This window comes from Pyrgilauda ruficollis, unplaced genomic scaffold (assembly GCF_017590135.1).
Source record: "Pyrgilauda ruficollis isolate IOZ18807 unplaced genomic scaffold, ASM1759013v1 scaffold196, whole genome shotgun sequence".
NCBI lineage: Eukaryota > Metazoa > Chordata > Aves > Passeriformes > Passeridae > Pyrgilauda > Pyrgilauda ruficollis.
This window is the reverse complement of record NW_024518762.1, coordinates 927,097-942,440: the sequence shown is the minus strand read 5'-3', so window position 1 is coordinate 942,440 and position 15,344 is coordinate 927,097. Positions and strand designations below refer to the sequence as shown.

Sequence of the window (15,344 nt, the reverse complement as noted above, 5' to 3'; positions counted from 1 at the left end):
TTGTCAGTTGAAAGGAATGGGCCGGAGATCTTTCTCCTTTTTGATGTCTTTATTAAAAACAATCAGCTCAGGTGGAGAGAAATCGACGGGTCGCGCCCACACCGCGGTCACTCCCAAGAGTGGCACGAAGGAGGAGGGCTCAGCCGCCCCTCAGCCGCCCCTCAGCGCCCCTCAGGCGCCCCGGGCAGCGCGGAGCCTCTCGGCCGCTGCCCATTTCCCGCGCGCGGCCCCTGCTGGCAGCGCCGCGGTTTCCGGAGGGGACGGCGCGCGGCTGCACCGCGGAGCCGGCCGGAGCGAGATGGCGGTGGCACCGTCCGGCTGCGGCGCGGCCCGGCCCGGGCGCAGCGGTCGCCGCAGCCTGCGGGCCTCAGGCCGCGAGCCCCGGGACGGCGGCGCGGGGCGCCAGCAGCCGCAACGCTGCACGGCCGAGCAAGCGGGAGATGCCGAAGCTGCGCGGGGAAGCCTTCTGGAGGGAGACGCTGCGGAGCGCCCACTACGTGGTGGCGCCCATGGTGGACCAGAGCGAGCTGGCCTGGAGGCTGCTGAGCCGCCGCCACGGCGCCCAGCTCTGCTACACACCGATGCTGCACGCCCAGGTCTTCCTCAGGGACGCCAACTACCGCCGCGAGAACCTCTACGACGAGGCCTGTCCCGAGGACCGCCCGCTCATCGTGCAGGTGAGCGCGGCCCCCGCCCCGGCTCCCCCGGTCAGCCCCAGCACCGAGAGCGGCGGCGGCGGCTGCCGGGAGGGGCTTCCCTGGGCTCACCTTGCCGTGCCGGTCCTGGGTAACGCTGAGGGCGCAATTGCCAAAGGCACGCGCGCCATCCACCTAACAAATCCAGGCGTTTCCCAAATGTGCACGAGTTGAAGTTAGTCAGCCTCGTGCACATTTTAACGTGGTTATATAGCGTAACAGAAATCTCGTTTTCTTCATCTAAATACCGCTGACAGTACTTAGCTCAGGAAGATGTGTGTTTTTCTGTTTATCCCACATTTAGCAGAGATTTGCTGTCTTAACCACAGGGGCCTGGAGCACTGCACTTCTCAGAGGGTTTCAGTCCCCTGCACCTCATCTTTAAAAACAGATTACAGTTGGTCTTGTAGAGTTAGGGTGTGTCCCGGATCTGGCACCGCTTGAGGATCACAGCTTTTTTGAGTAGTAATCTGAAATCCTGAGCTCAGTGTTTAGCTGTAGAGAAAGGATGAAAGGAAGACAGGACAGACTTTAAAGCATGTGTTGCTTCTGCTTCTGGACTACTGTGTGATGATAAGGTATTTCACTGCATCCCAAAGATGGAAAGTGGCTTGTGGAGCTGGAGAATAATGCAGACAAAGATGGTCATGAGCAGAGGAATGACTGATGTGCACACATGGAGCAGTTAAATGGATGAGGACTGTTTACCCTGGAAAAGAAGTGTCTCCCTTGACTGAAGGGAGAGATAAGAGAAGCCTGTGGAAATACTACTGGCTTGAAGATGATGAGTGGGAAACAAGTAAGCATAGTGGTAGTTATAAACTGTGAAATTCATTGCTGTGGGATGTACTGGATTCTGGAACATTACATGAGTTTAGAAAGCAAATGAAGGAAAACACTTGAGGGTCTTTGGATGCAACAAACACACCTTCTGTTTCCAAAGTCCATAAAGACACTTTTTCTGCTTCTGCTGTTCCCTAGACATTTTGGTGTTGACCTTTGATCTGTCTCAGTACAGCTTTCACAGAATCATGGAATATTCTGGGTTGGAAGGGACCCACGAGTCCACAGCCGACAAGTACATTGAGCCCAACTCTTCAGTGAATTGTCTATACAGAACTCGCAGCCTTGGTGTTATTAGCTGTACCATGCTCTAACCAAATGAGCTAATCTCAGCGTCTTGTACATTCTTCTTCTGTGGGAGAACAATGTTCTTCTTTTGACACAGAAAAAACTCATATTCAACTTGCCATCAACCAGGACCCCCAGGTCCCTTTCTGCAGCACTGTTCTCCAGCCTTTTGTTCCCCTGTCTGTCCGTACATGCAGAGCCACCCTGTCCCAGGTTCAGAATAGGCTGCTTGTCTTTATTAAACTTCATATGGTCTGTGATTGCCTAGCCCTCTGATTGTCACGGTCCTTCTGCAGGACCAGTGTGCCTCCCGGGGCGTGGACAGCTCCTCCCAGTTTGGTATCCTCAGCAAGGTTACAAATGTCAGCAGGTTACAAGTCATTTATGAAGCTGTTAAAGAGCTCTGGCCCTATCTGAGATGGAGCCCTGGTCATGACCGGTCACCAGCCTAATGTCATCCCAGTCACTATAACCCTTTGCACTTGACTCAGTTGTTTGCCCATCACACAATGTGTTTATCCAGCTGTGGGCTGGACATTTTGTGCAGAACCATCCTGTGAGAAACAGTATCAAATGCTTTACTGAGATCCAAAAAGATTACATCACATGGTTTCCCTTGATCATTTTGAGAAATAGTGTTTGGTGTTATTAACTGTGCATATTTGCCTGTTTTTTGTAGCAGGTAGTTGCTTCATAATTACATGATAACGTTTTGTCAGTACTTGAAGAAAGCTATTGCCTGATTATTCCACTTCTCTTTGGTTTTCACAGTTCTGTGCCAATGATCCTGAAGTGTTTGTCCAGGCAGCACTGTTGGCTCAGGATTACTGTGATGCCATAGACCTAAATTTGGGTTGCCCCCAAATGATTGCAAAGAGAGGTATGTGCAAATCTGAACCCTGGATAAGTAGAGAAATGGCAAGTGGTGTTTCAAATGTGAATGTTGGCAGTAAAATATCAAGAGGGCCAAATCAAGCCTTGGGGAAGCTGCAGTTCTGCTGAAGTCAGACTTAGTTACACCCAATGTAGCAGGTAATGCTTTTTGTAGTACCTAAAGCAAAAATTAGATATAAGTAATTTCTCTTAAGTGGCAGCTCCCTTTTCTAGAATATCCTTCAGAAACATTTTTAGTAAGAGCTTGATTTTCTTTCTCATTTTTGCTCAAACAGCCTATTTTTGAAAAACTGCCATTAATATTAGATAATTCAGACCCTTAGGATCTCTTATTTCCCTGATACTTGCAGAGTTTTTCACAGTAGTGTAGAAGAGGATGACACCTACTGAATCCCTTAGATACTGCATGTTTGAAGACCAGAGGCAGTGTTTGAAAATTTTGGATCAGTTAAGGTGTTGAGAAAATATTTGTTCCATAACTGCCCATTCTTCTTAAATATCTTTCAAAGACTAATAGGAAATGATTAGTGGTACAAATAGATCTTTCAGTCTGATCATCTGTTATTCTAATAGGATTTATTAAACATCTGGTATAAACCCTTAGAAGTTGGATTTTGAGCTGCAAGTGTCAACACATCAGCCTTGGGGAGTACCAGTGAAAGTAGGGTGTGGGTATTCCTTGTTTATCCTGTAAATTTAGAGTGGCAGGGACAACAGAATGATCCCACTCTTCCAGTTGGGGCAGGACAGAGCAACTCTGTTTCTGCCAGTGATGCATATGAGTGTCTGGATCTTTGTGAGAGTTTCTGAAAACTGTACTTCAGGGTCTTACTCTTCTGCACAAGTCTGTCATATGCTATTTTATCATAGGTCACTATGGAGCATTTCTGCAAGAGGAGTGGGATCTTCTTCAGAGAATGAGTAAGTATTTAGAGAGGGAATAGGATGAACTAATTATTGAGAGGAGGTTTAGGGATTTTGGGAGAAACGAGGTGCATCATATTTCTTTGGGCAGAGTTGTGTTTGGGTTTTGAAGGGGCAGTTGTATTCTTTTTTTTTTATTTTTTTATTTTTTTATTTTTTTATTTCATACTGTATTCCAGTGGCACCCTCAAGATACTTGGTGGTATCCCACTGCAAACTCACACTAGATCTGCTAAAAGACTTTTGTACCTGAAAAAGGCTTCAGGTGAAAGTGAGTCAATTAAGTCCCAGTCTCATAAGATAGCGTAGTGGCTTTCCAGCTCTAGAAACAGTAGAAGTCCCAGTGCCTTCCTTACATTTTCACTCCGAAGTTCTCAGGTGCCAAGGGTCATGTTTCTCCGTGAAGCCACAGTTGCCCTTTTCTGATCAACTCCGTGTACTCTTTCTGTCCAGAGTATAGCAATTTATGTCTTTCTTCTCCTAATTTGTGTAGGTTATTTTCAGGCTATCAGTAGCTGTTGTGAACAGTATCATATTTTTTTTAAGAAATACATTTGTAACTGATGTAAAAAGCAAGGTTTTGGTCATTTTGTAGAACTGAGAATGTGCCTTCATCCCACTTTAAAGCAAGTGTTGGAGCCATGAAGTTAGACTGTCCTATTTCTGTTTGCATTCCCAGTGGTCTGGGGAATCTTGAGTGATGTTTGGTACAAAGATGCTGCTGAGAACCTGGAAGATAAGACAGTGCATCCTTGCCCAGCATGTAATGTGGCTGTTGAGAAATATGCAAATCAGAATAGCCTCAAGGTGTGAAGAGAACCCAGGTCATCTAGCTGGGTGAGCCCAGGCTGTCTAGTAAGAGAGGTATCTTAGGCTGTCCTCTTCCTCCTTCTTTCCCCAGCTGCCTTTAAAATGGTGGAGCACTCTTTTCTGCTTTTACCTGTGTACACCTTGCTTGCCTCCTTTGAAAGGGTGATGGGAAGTACCTATCAATCATAAGAGCTCATAGGATTTGGATTAGAAGACAGCAGGTGACTTCCTACATAGTATATCCAAGCTCTGGAAGAGAAGAGAATTTCAGACACAACATTACTCTGTGTTTTCCTGTTGTCTCTCTTTGTTAGCTCTCCTTTTGGTATTTTTGTGATTCCATGTACTGTGTAGGGACTGGGAGTTTACCATGTTCTAGATTTCACCCTGACTCTATAACCTACATTTACTACTCGATTGCATCCATAGCCTGCCTCACTTGATAAGCCTCTGCTTGCCATGGATAGGAATCTACTTATAATGATTTTTCTGGTGATAAGTTGCAAAGAAGTGAAGCACCTTTTTGTGGGAAAGGTAGACAAGCAAGTGTTAATGTTGGAGGAATACAATATCCTGTGAAGATAATAAACTTCTATCAATAATTCAGTTGTGAGGGGGTGGTCTTTGAAAGTGAAGGCTTAATGCAGTGGAAGTGTTAGGGCTATTAAATGGGTGACTGTTTTATGCCACCTTGTTAGGATGCAGATTTTGTGTTTCATGTGTGTGTTATTGCTATGTGATTAAACTATGCAGTAAAGATTGCAGAGGACACTGCTGATTTTTTAAGCTGTGAGAACTGCATGGCAGTAACTTCTTAGGCTTTTTCCATACCATACCCGGTGTCAGATCTTGAGGAAAGCAGACACTTTTCATAGCATTGTGCAGCCCACTTACCTGTCTTTTCAATCTTTCTCAGTTTTACTGGCTAACGAGAAGCTCTCTGTTCCCATCACATGCAAAATCCGCGTTTTCCCAGACATTGACAAGACAGTGAAGTATGCACAGATGCTGGAGAAAGCTGGCTGCCAGGTAAGAAGGCAGCTGCTCCCTCTACTCCTGCACTGGACATGTGTCTTTGTGTAAAGTATCTGATGACCAGTTCTTGGTATACTGTGGGTATGAATAGGCTGCATTATTTTGCAGACAGAGCAAACAGGATGCAGACAGATTCTGTGTTTGCAGCCCTAGGCTCGAGGTCAGTAGTGTGGTATGAAAAACAAAATTATTTCAGTCTCTTGTAATCACTGCCCTGTGCAGCATCCTTCACTGTGGTTGAGCATCTCAATATTCAATAGTGCTGCAGAAGGCAAGTGTGAATGCATGAAATCCACAGTACTGTAGAAGAAAAAGGGTATCAAAAGGTGTCACTAGAAGAAATAGGCAGCCTTCTAGGTATTAACTCCAGTTAAATTGGAAGAGATGGTCTATAGTTAGAGACAGTACTGACAGTATTTGGACCTTCTGCTGAGGAGAAAGCTAGATCAATATATCACAAATTCCAAAGCGAATCAGAAATGGAATCCAATAGGAAAAGGAAAGGAAAGCTGTAGGTTCTCCCATGATAGAATCTTGTCATGCCATGGAATAGCAAGATGAAAAGAGCCTAAGACCATGCCACAGTAGCTGAGTTGCTGATATCTTTCTGTGTTGCTAATCTCCCTGCACTGTTGAAAAAGCAGCAGGAAATCAGTGGCATCCCTGAAATGTAGGGAGTGAAAATAAGTGTTTTCAGTGGATTTATTCCAGTGGCTCATACACGTGGAAAGCAAATGTAATGTTGTGTTCCAGCTGCTGACTGTGCATGGCCGTACTAAAGAACAGAAAGGACCACTTGCTGGTGTGGCATCTTGGGAGCACATTCAAGCTGTAAGGTTAGTGAGCAGTACCAGTCTTAGTGATTCCTGCTAACATACTGGATTTTAAATAGAGTGTACAGTGGCATTGAAGAGCAAGCAAACTTATGTGATAGGAGGAGAATTTCTGGGTTGACTCTAACTCTCAATTTTATGCATCTGTTTTATTCATTGGAATAGAAAAGCTGTAAACATTCCTGTATTTGCAAATGGAAACATCCAGTGTCTCAGTGATGTGGAAGAATGCATCCGTAAGACAGGAGTACATGGTGTCATGAGTGCAGGTAAAGAAAATTAACTTCTACTCTGATGAGAATACAAGTTGTTTCTTATTCCCTTAGCAGTCCCATATACATTTATTAATTCTTACATCAGATTGACTTGGTGAACGGCTTTGCTTTACAGCTGAGTGGCCATTCTCCCTCATCTTATACCAAGAATAGGAATCCCTTAAGACTGGTAAAGAATCATTATGTTGGACTTGCAATACCATTGACTCATTGAGCTGAAATGTAATTACTTGACATATGGGAGGCATATGGGGCTCCTGTTGTCCTGGAATATTTTATGTGACATCTGTTAATCAATGGAACAGTTGTTGAATGGTGCTCCATGAACTAAGTGCATCTGTGGGTTAATATTCCTGCAGGTGGTTCGTGTTGGGTTGGGACAAGAAAGAATTGACATAACTTCCTACAGGAAGAGCTAGGATAAGCATCAGAAAAGCTTCTAATCACTCAGACAATTAAAGAAGGGTTATAGAATCTTGGTTTTAGAAAATACTGGTTAACAAAAGGCTTGTGAAGCCAGTGGAGAAAAGGACAGTGAGAAGCTGTATCTGTGAACTTGGGCCAGACAAATATCAATACAGACATAAGGCAAGACACCTGTCATTTCAGTATTTAATTGCTGGGCAACAAAAGCAGTGATTCTCTATTTATTAATTGGTTTACTGTCTTCCTGTCAAGGTTAGATGCCTTTCTAGAAACAGTACTTCAATTAGATATGAGCTGTTCAATGCAGTTAGGAATGGCATAGTGAAATATAGTGTCCCAAGGTCAGGCTAGGGTATTTCAGACCCTGTGTTCTTTTTGAGAGTACGTGGGTGATGTGTCTGTGGGTGTAGAATCACAAAAGAGATGATCAAACTCCCGAGCAGGGATTTTGGCCTTTGTTTCAATCCTGAAATGAAAGTTTGAGTATTTCTTTTCGTTCCCTAGAAGGTAATCTTCATAATCCAGCTTTGTTTGAGGGCCGGAACCCGTTGGTGTGGGAGATGGCTGAGGAGTATCTGGAGATCGTGAGGAAGTACCCTTGTCCACTGTCTTATGTTAGGGCTCATCTCTTCAAGCTCTGGCATCACACGTGAGTATCTCCATAGAATTCTTTAATGTTTTCAGGACTCATCCTGCTTACAAAGTGTCTGGGCTTTCTGGACAAGGATTTGTTTAGCCAGAATGAGTATGCTGCAAAGTTTTCTTTCCTGGACCTGGCTGGAGAGGGTGTGGGCTGAGGCCTTTACCCTTATTTCATATCTGGGAAACAGGGCATGGGGAATGAACAAGTTGCCACAAGATCAGCCAGGGTGTGATCTCACAGCACACCAGTTGCAATGTGGTAATTGCCCACATGCACACACTTCATGGCAAACACAAGTTAACTATCTCCTTGTTCATGGTGAGGCACAGTGCTGTTGCATTTATTGTGGAGTAAGAGCATAGCTATGGGCAGTTACTGAGAAGCAGCTGATGCACTGTACATTCATGTTAGCTTATGTCAAAGTACCTTGGTTGTCTACTGAGTATTTATCTGGAAGAGACATATGTGTGCTTTTCTCTGGACTTACAAAGAGGAATATAAGCTTCTGCCAAAGGCAAATTAATCAGGAGAAGTGTATAAAATGCTTTTATACAGTTATTTTTAGTTGACTGCAGTCTAAATATAACTGATGTTTGGGCTTTGCCTCAGGCTTCAAGTTTACCATCAGCTGCGTGAAGAATTAGCAAAAGTGAAGACTCTAGAGGGCATTGTAGATGTCAACAGAGAGCTGAAACTGCGATGCCAGGTACCAAGATGGGCCCCAATCTCCCAGAACAGCACTGCCTGCACTTGGTGGGAATGTACCAAGTATGTCATAGAGTTGACATCCATTAGTCTTCTCTGGGACTTTGTGGCTTACTAACCTCGATATTCCTAGCTTACTACAGTAGCATCCCCTTAAGCTTGGACAACTTTATGTGGGATAAAGTTGATTTAGGAGTTACAAATGTGCTTCAGTTCATATGTCATAATAGATGGGGTTTTTTGCCTATATGTAACTGTCAGTAATTGTTAGCTTAAATTTCAGTTTGTAATTTCCTGGAGTTTGAAGTGTTATTTAGTGTATTTTCTGACAACTCCAGGAAGACTGACTGTAACTCTATGCTGCAGGAAGAAATAGCTAATCAGAAAGAAGGAGAAAAGCCAAAAGAAGGGTTGCCTTTTTTCCACTGGATCTGTCAGCCATACATCAGGCCAGGGTGAGTTACTTATTTTGATACTTACAGGTACTCATAGGCCTTTCCCACCCATACAAAAAAAAAAGGAAAAGTGAAGACTGAAGATGACTTTGGATTATTTTAATTCTAGTTTAGTTGTTTCCTAGTTATTGCTTTGTTTGTGGGGATGTTGCTCATTGTTTGCATCTTCTCCTTTGGATCCTCCTCAGATTTCTCTCTCTCTGGAAAGTAAAAATTAGGAATCCCACTGCAGCTGAGAACAACGACCCAATGTGCCTAATTTAGCTGACCAACTTTAATTGGCTTTCCAGCTGATATATCTGATATACATATATATATAGTGTGTCTGTTATTAACTGTCAGTGTTAACCAAAGAAGATAGGTTTTTCTATCCCACTTCTGAGGGCAATGACACTTCATTATAGCCATGACAGCAAGGTTTATGGTTTACCCAGATTTCTGTAAACCAAAATAATGGTCAGGGAAGAGCTACTTCTTCCCTTCAGTCAACTTATGATGAAATTCACTGTTTCAGGCCAAAGGAGAGATGCAGGGAGAATGGAGATAGTGGAACTGAAAAAGGTGTGCGAGGAAAACGTGCTCTGGAAGAAGAGGAAGATGGAAATTCTGAGCTTCTTTCAAAGAATAAACAAAAAAAGAAGTTAAGAAATCCAAATAAAAGCTTTGATCCATCTTTAAAACGTAAGTTCATTTATTGGCATAAATGTATGGAGATATGCTGATACCACCTTTGACATAACTTGCTGCTAAGAATTTTCCTGGCTTGTGTACTTGTAGAAACTTCTTTGAAAAGAGGAGGAACTGTTGCTATTGAAATTTTAATAGCAGGCAGCATGATTCAAATAATGTTCACTAGTAAAGGAAACAAGGATCAAAGCAGTAGGTCACTGATTCTCTCTAAGCATCTTTTGAAGATCAAAATGGTTTACAAACTGCATTGTAGCTGTCACTAGCATTTGAAATGGAAATTTTGTATGAATTTCAAGCTGATGTCCTCCTGTTTTATGCTTGACTTGAGGATTAAAATTTTCAATGTTTGGATTTTAACATAGAGGCACTTAAAAATTCAAAGTATTTTTACCTTTGCACTGTTATTTGAGGTACTGTAGTTTTATTTCAAAAGGACTCTGGCTAGAAAAGCACCAAGCTTTTCTGGTTCTGATTTTTTTTTTTTAATGTACTTCCACGTAAAAATACCATTGGTGAAATCAGCTCTCTCTCTCTCTCTCTCTCTCTCTCAGCCAAGTATGCAAAATGTGATCAGTGTGGAAACCCTAAGGTAAGCCAGTACAAGTGTCCATCAAAGCATTTCCGTTAAAGGGAAATTAAAAGTCCATGATGTAGGCTCTGGATGGAGAGAAGTGACACGTGCTGTCCCTCGGGTCTGTGCTGGCACCAGCACTGTTCAGTGTCTCCACCACTGAGGTCACCACAGTGGGATCAAGAGTGTCCTCAGCACATTTGCAGATGACACCAAGCTGAGTGGAGTGATGACACACCTGAGGGACAGAGCCATCCAGAGGGACCTGGACAAGCTCAGGCAGTGGCCTGTGGGAACCTCTGAGGTTTAACAAGGCCAAGTGCAAGATTCTGCACTTGGGTCAGGGCAACCGTGGTATCAAATCCAGGCTGGGGGCAGGAACAGCTTGAGAGCAGCCCTGCCCAGGACTTTGGGGTGCTGGTGGATGAGAGGCTGCTCATGACTCAGCAATGTGCACTCACAGCCCAGAAAGCCCCTGTGTTCTAGGCTGCATCAAAAGCAGCATGGACAGCAGGTCATGGGGTGGGGGATTTGTGCCTTTGCTCTTGTGAGACCCCACCTGGCACTCTGCATCCAGCTCTGGGGCCCTTGGTGCAGGAGAAACATGGAGCTGTTAGGGCAGGCCCAGAGGAGGCTACAGAGATGATTGGGGGATGGAGTCCCTCTGTCAAGGAGACAGGCTGAGAGACAGGGGGGCTGCTCAGCCTGGAGAAGAGAATGCTCTGGGGAGCCTCACTGCCCCTTCCAGTGCCTAAAGGGGACTTGAAGACAGCAATGGACTTTTTAGCAGAGCTTGTTGGAGTAGGACAAGGGGTGATGGGTTTAAAGAGAGTAGATTCAGACTAGATGCACCTTAGATTAGAAGTCATTTTTTATGGTGAGACAGTGGCCCAGGTTTCCCAGAGAGGTTGTGGATGCCTCATTCCTGGAAACATTCAAGGTCAGGTTGAACAGGGCTCTGAGCAACCTGATCTAGTAGATCTGCTCTTTGCAGGGGGTTGGAGTAGATGACCTCTAAAGACTCCTTCCAACCCAAACTATTCTGATTCTATTCTGTTATTCCAAATCCTGAGGTAGGTCTGTGCCAGTGCCCAGTCACACAGGTGCAGGCCAAGTCCTGCTGATAAGTGTGAGTGTGTGTGTGTGTGTGTGTGTGTGTGTGTGTGTGTGGAGGAAAGTCCATACTTGGGCTAAAGCTTTTTAACTGTTAACTGTAACCAGTCTCTGAGGTTGAAGGTGCTGCACAAAAATCCTTAACATACATAGGTTCTTTGAGAGAATTTGCCTTCCTCTCCAAAAAAGTGCAGTCCTGCTGCTGCTGAGGGTATTTATTGCTAAAACAGTTGAGTGAGTTAATCGAATTTCCCAAGATATCTTGGAAACAAATCTCCAGACTTCTACACATGTATGACATGCATATTTTACTGTGAAATGAAAAACAAACCACCTCTTACTGGTGTTAGTGGTGGGTGGAGTTTTTCTGCAAAGGGAAAATTTGAATAACTGGTATGGTTCTTAGTGTAAATGTCATCACAGTGCAGCCTGCAGTGTCAGACAGCACCTGCAGCTCTGGTTTGTGTTGTTTGGATCTCTACCTTTATCAAAACAAGCCTAAGCACCTCTTCATCCTCAGTCCTGCCTTTGCAATAGATTAACATTGACTTTCACTATTAGCAATGTGAAATGAGGCAGCTGGTTTTACAGGTTCTGTATTGAAATTTCAAATATTTTTATATTTGCAAAGAGTTCATTTTGCTTTTGCTTGTTTTTTCCCTTGGTGAACATAGCTGTTTGCTTGGCAGGGTGGTGTTGCTGTGTAAGCAGAGTGTATTTATTGCTGCTAATATAACTGTAAAGTGGGGTGTAAGATGCAAATAATTTTGTGTTCTAGCTTAAAAATTAGCATTACGTGCACCTCAGGGGGCGCGGGAGCCTGCAACACAGGCACGTGATGTTGCTCCCTGTTGTAAGGCTGTTACTGCAGCACAGCAGTGGCAGCCAGCTGAGGCTCAATTTGAAGCTTCTGAAAAAAATGGGATATTTTTGCTGTGTTCCTTATTGGGAAAGCACTGAGCACTAGGCTGGCCTGCTTTCAAAGCCATCCTGTTTCATAGCTAATCCAAATGACATGGTTTGACATGGTTTATGCTTGGTGCGTAAACCAAGACTGTCTGCACCAGGGCTTAAGACTTATTTTTGTTTTGCTGTTGCATCACTGTAAAGTGGCAGGTAGCTCTTGAAATCTTCTGACTAGTCCTGTAATTATTTTTTTTTTCCCTAGATTATGTGTTTCTGAGCTATGTCATGAAATGTGGTGGGGGGTGTGGGGGTGTGGAGAAGAAAAAGGACAAGGAGCTCAACTAAAGCCTCCCTAAACATGAAGGATTTTTTGACTGGGGTGAAGGGAATCAGGGTAAACAATCTCAACCCCCTTTTCTAAACTGTGTGTGAGCAAAGCACCCCAGAGACCGAGGCTCGTTTTGCCACCTCATCAGTTAGCCAAGACTCAGCTGCTGCTGTCCCCTAAGGGTCACACAGTATACTTTAATAAATATGCAGGTGTGTTTTAAGATGCAAGTAGGGAAGTAATTCTGGTGGTAACATATTATAGGCCTAGCTGCAGATGGTTGCACTGTGTTTCATGCTGCAGAGAACTAGAGCAAGCTCCAAATGTGTTCATGCTTGTTGCAGAGGGCTTATGGCATGTGGCTGCTTGTGGTGGGTAACTCAGGCTGCCCAACAGGCTATGGGGGCTGCACAAGCTGAATGTGGATTTTTTTTGGTTGGTTGGGGTTTTTCTGTTCTTTATGTGCAAACAGCAGATAGCACCCAATGTGACATCAGCTCCATCATCTTCATTAGGCTGAGTACATGGGTTTTTTCCAAAGATCTGAAAGTGCAGAGCTGTATTGTCACTTATTATAGTAAACAGTAACAATTTTATTTTCACTGACACAAGCTTCTTTATATCGCTGTCCCAACCCAGGGCACTAAATGTGTGTTTAACATGTGCCGAGGATGCTGTAAAAAAAGAGCATTCAAGGAGGTAGCAGATTGTCCAGGTGAGTGCATCTGGCCTTACCAGGCATCAAGCAAACATCTTATCCATCTCCCATGTATGCTTAATCTTTGGGTTATGGGGTGTAGGTGGGTGTTAAAATCTACATACTACCTAAAATGCTACATGCTATCTAAAAGTTTGTAGTACCACTTTAAAAGACTGCTCTTCCTTCTCTATATGTCACTGCTCCTGCTTCCAAAGCCTCAGGATGCAGTGTCCAGTCTGTAAAGACCCATTCTTTATAAGGAATGAGGTATTCTGTTTACCACTGTAGTCATCTCATTTCAGGATGTTGGTTTGGGGTTTTTTTCCCCTTCTGCTTTTTCAGGTCATGGATTACTTTTTAAGACCAAGTATGAAAAATCCCTTTCATGGCAGCACAGTCAAAGAGGAATTCAAACCCCAGAGATCAGTCAGGGAGGAGATGCAGAGGTGGGGGAGACAGCAGTGCTGAAGGAGGCTGGTGACAGTACGGGGTGAAGCTTTGGAAATGAACAGTCCAAGAGCACCTGCCAGACCACTACACTACTTCCCTGGGCCAAAGAATGTGTCATCTCCAGCTCACTGTCAGCTGTGTGAACTTCTTCCACATGATTAAGTTCTGGAAAAGTTTTATTTAAGTAAAAAACTGCTTTCTCAGGGAATTATCCTGCATTTGAAATAAAAGAGATGCAATTAAATGTCTAATGCTGTATTTGAAAGACTGAAAATGCTGCATTTTTGGGTGGAGACAATTTCTGTAAGCTGCCATTACACTCTGCCTCCTGTATGCTCATTAACCCTTCATGTTCTGTTTTTAATACTGGCAACTAAATTTATTGTATTAGAACTTTGTATTAGCCTTCTGGCATGCTAAAAATAGCAGTGTCAGTGACTTCCTCGCTAACAGAAAATGTGTCACATTTGTTAGTGTTTTAATGCAGAAAGGAAAGCAGCAGTACTTGGAATGTGAATGTAAAACTGTAAGATCTTGCTAAATCCACATTAACAATTATTAGTTTCTTACAGTGTGATCCAGCTTAACAGTCTTCCATGAGCCAAAGGCTGGGGGAGGATGAAGTCTCTATTTTAACAGATAGGGTTGTCTAAATATATGTGGAACCAAGTCCATTAATATTCCCCTGCTCAAGGTCTCACTTCATTATGTGGTCATTTGTCTTTCACACGTGATAAATTCTGAGAGACGTGCGACAAAACCAGATGCAGGTCCTACACAAGCATCCCTTTTTTAAAGATGGGAACTTGAAACCACCTCTTCCACCTCATGTGGAAATAGTCCCCTTCTTCCCTTGCACAGGCATGCATGCTGAAGCTGTCAAGTATTCTGAGTTTCCTGGACTCTTCCCCCCTCCTCTAGTAAAAAAACCTAAATATTCATTATCCTAGAATTTCAAACTGTTTAATTGACCTCTCCCCACTTACAGTTTCCCAAAAAGATCAGAAAGCTCAGTCATTCTGCTCAAAGTCTGCAAAGGCAAAACAGCCAGTTCCAGCACAAGAGAACTGGGGCTGTGTGAGAGAGTCAGCTTCTTACCCACACAGAGAGATTTTAGATCACACCTCCCTCTCACAAATAGTGTCATCACAGAAGCACCAGTGTGAAGGAACAGTCAAGGTGGCTTCAGCTCCTAAATTCAGGAGGGGCCTTACACTTGAGAGTACTAATTGGGTACCTTTCTATAAAGAATTAGTATTTAAGATATATTTGTCCCTCCCTCCGTGCCAAGGCATCTCTTAACAAGCACAGTGGAGAAAAGCAGATAGGCCTTATCTTGTCCACTCCTGTCCGTGGCATGGCTGGAGGCTGCCACACGCCTGACAGGGCTGAAAAACTGCTCAGTTTGGCACTGCAACATAGACCCACCTCTTGTGCATCCAGCTACAAATCACCACACTAATGGAAAAAAGTTTCAACCTGAACTTTCAGCAGCCGTGCAAGAAGATGCCAACCTTGCAGTTACTGAGGCAAAGCTGTCCAGAGGAGCCACAGCTCACTAACCAATGCTTGTGGGCTCAGAGGCCCAGTTACAACATGAGCAAAGCCAAGCCACTTACTGTTCACATTGGGCACACCTGCACTAACAAGGCATTACTTTCAGGATAGGCAATATACTAATTATTCTGTTTATCTCTAATCAAAAAAAATGTTGTCAGCTCAGCAAAGTCGAAGCCTATTTTGTTTCTGTTTCACAGGCC

The 15,344-nt window shown here is 43.9% G+C and overlaps 1 protein-coding gene across 3 annotated transcripts; it reads left to right on the top strand.

The window, feature by feature from the left end:
* Nucleotides 1-272: 272 nt before the first annotated feature.
* DUS1L (dihydrouridine synthase 1 like) lies at nucleotides 273-13,828 on the top strand. 3 transcript variants are annotated; one of them, XM_041465983.1, is made up of 13 exons: nucleotides 308-677; nucleotides 2,598-2,706; nucleotides 3,591-3,641; nucleotides 5,371-5,483; nucleotides 6,243-6,325; nucleotides 6,488-6,591; nucleotides 7,528-7,672; nucleotides 8,276-8,372; nucleotides 8,738-8,826; nucleotides 9,341-9,507; nucleotides 10,068-10,105; nucleotides 13,074-13,149; nucleotides 13,477-13,828. In XM_041465983.1, exons 1-13 carry the CDS (start codon nucleotides 441-443, stop codon nucleotides 13,626-13,628), a joined length of 1,461 nt encoding a protein of 486 aa, XP_041321917.1. In that variant the 5' UTR covers nucleotides 308-440; the 3' UTR covers nucleotides 13,629-13,828. The 3 variants fall into 3 exon arrangements, with proteins under 3 accessions (XP_041321916.1, XP_041321917.1, XP_041321915.1); XM_041465981.1 differs by having other exon boundaries at nucleotides 8,276-8,434; nucleotides 8,710-8,826; XM_041465982.1 differs by lacking the exons at nucleotides 2,598-2,706; nucleotides 3,591-3,641 and having other exon boundaries at nucleotides 273-677; nucleotides 8,276-8,434; nucleotides 8,710-8,826.
* Nucleotides 13,829-15,344: the final 1,516 nt, after the last annotated feature.

Excerpts from the sequence above, each read along its gene's own strand:
- DUS1L (XM_041465981.1), top strand. The coding sequence starts at position 441 with ATGCCGAAGCTGCGCGGGGAAGCCTTCTGGAGGGAGACGCTGCGGAGC. Across the intron at positions 6,592-7,527 it reads ACATGGTGTCATGAGTGCAG|AAGGTAATCTTCATAATCCA; the intron begins GTAAAGAAAATT and ends TTCGTTCCCTAG. Across the intron at positions 10,106-13,073 it reads ATCAGTGTGGAAACCCTAAG|GGCACTAAATGTGTGTTTAA; the intron begins GTAAGCCAGTAC and ends GTCCCAACCCAG.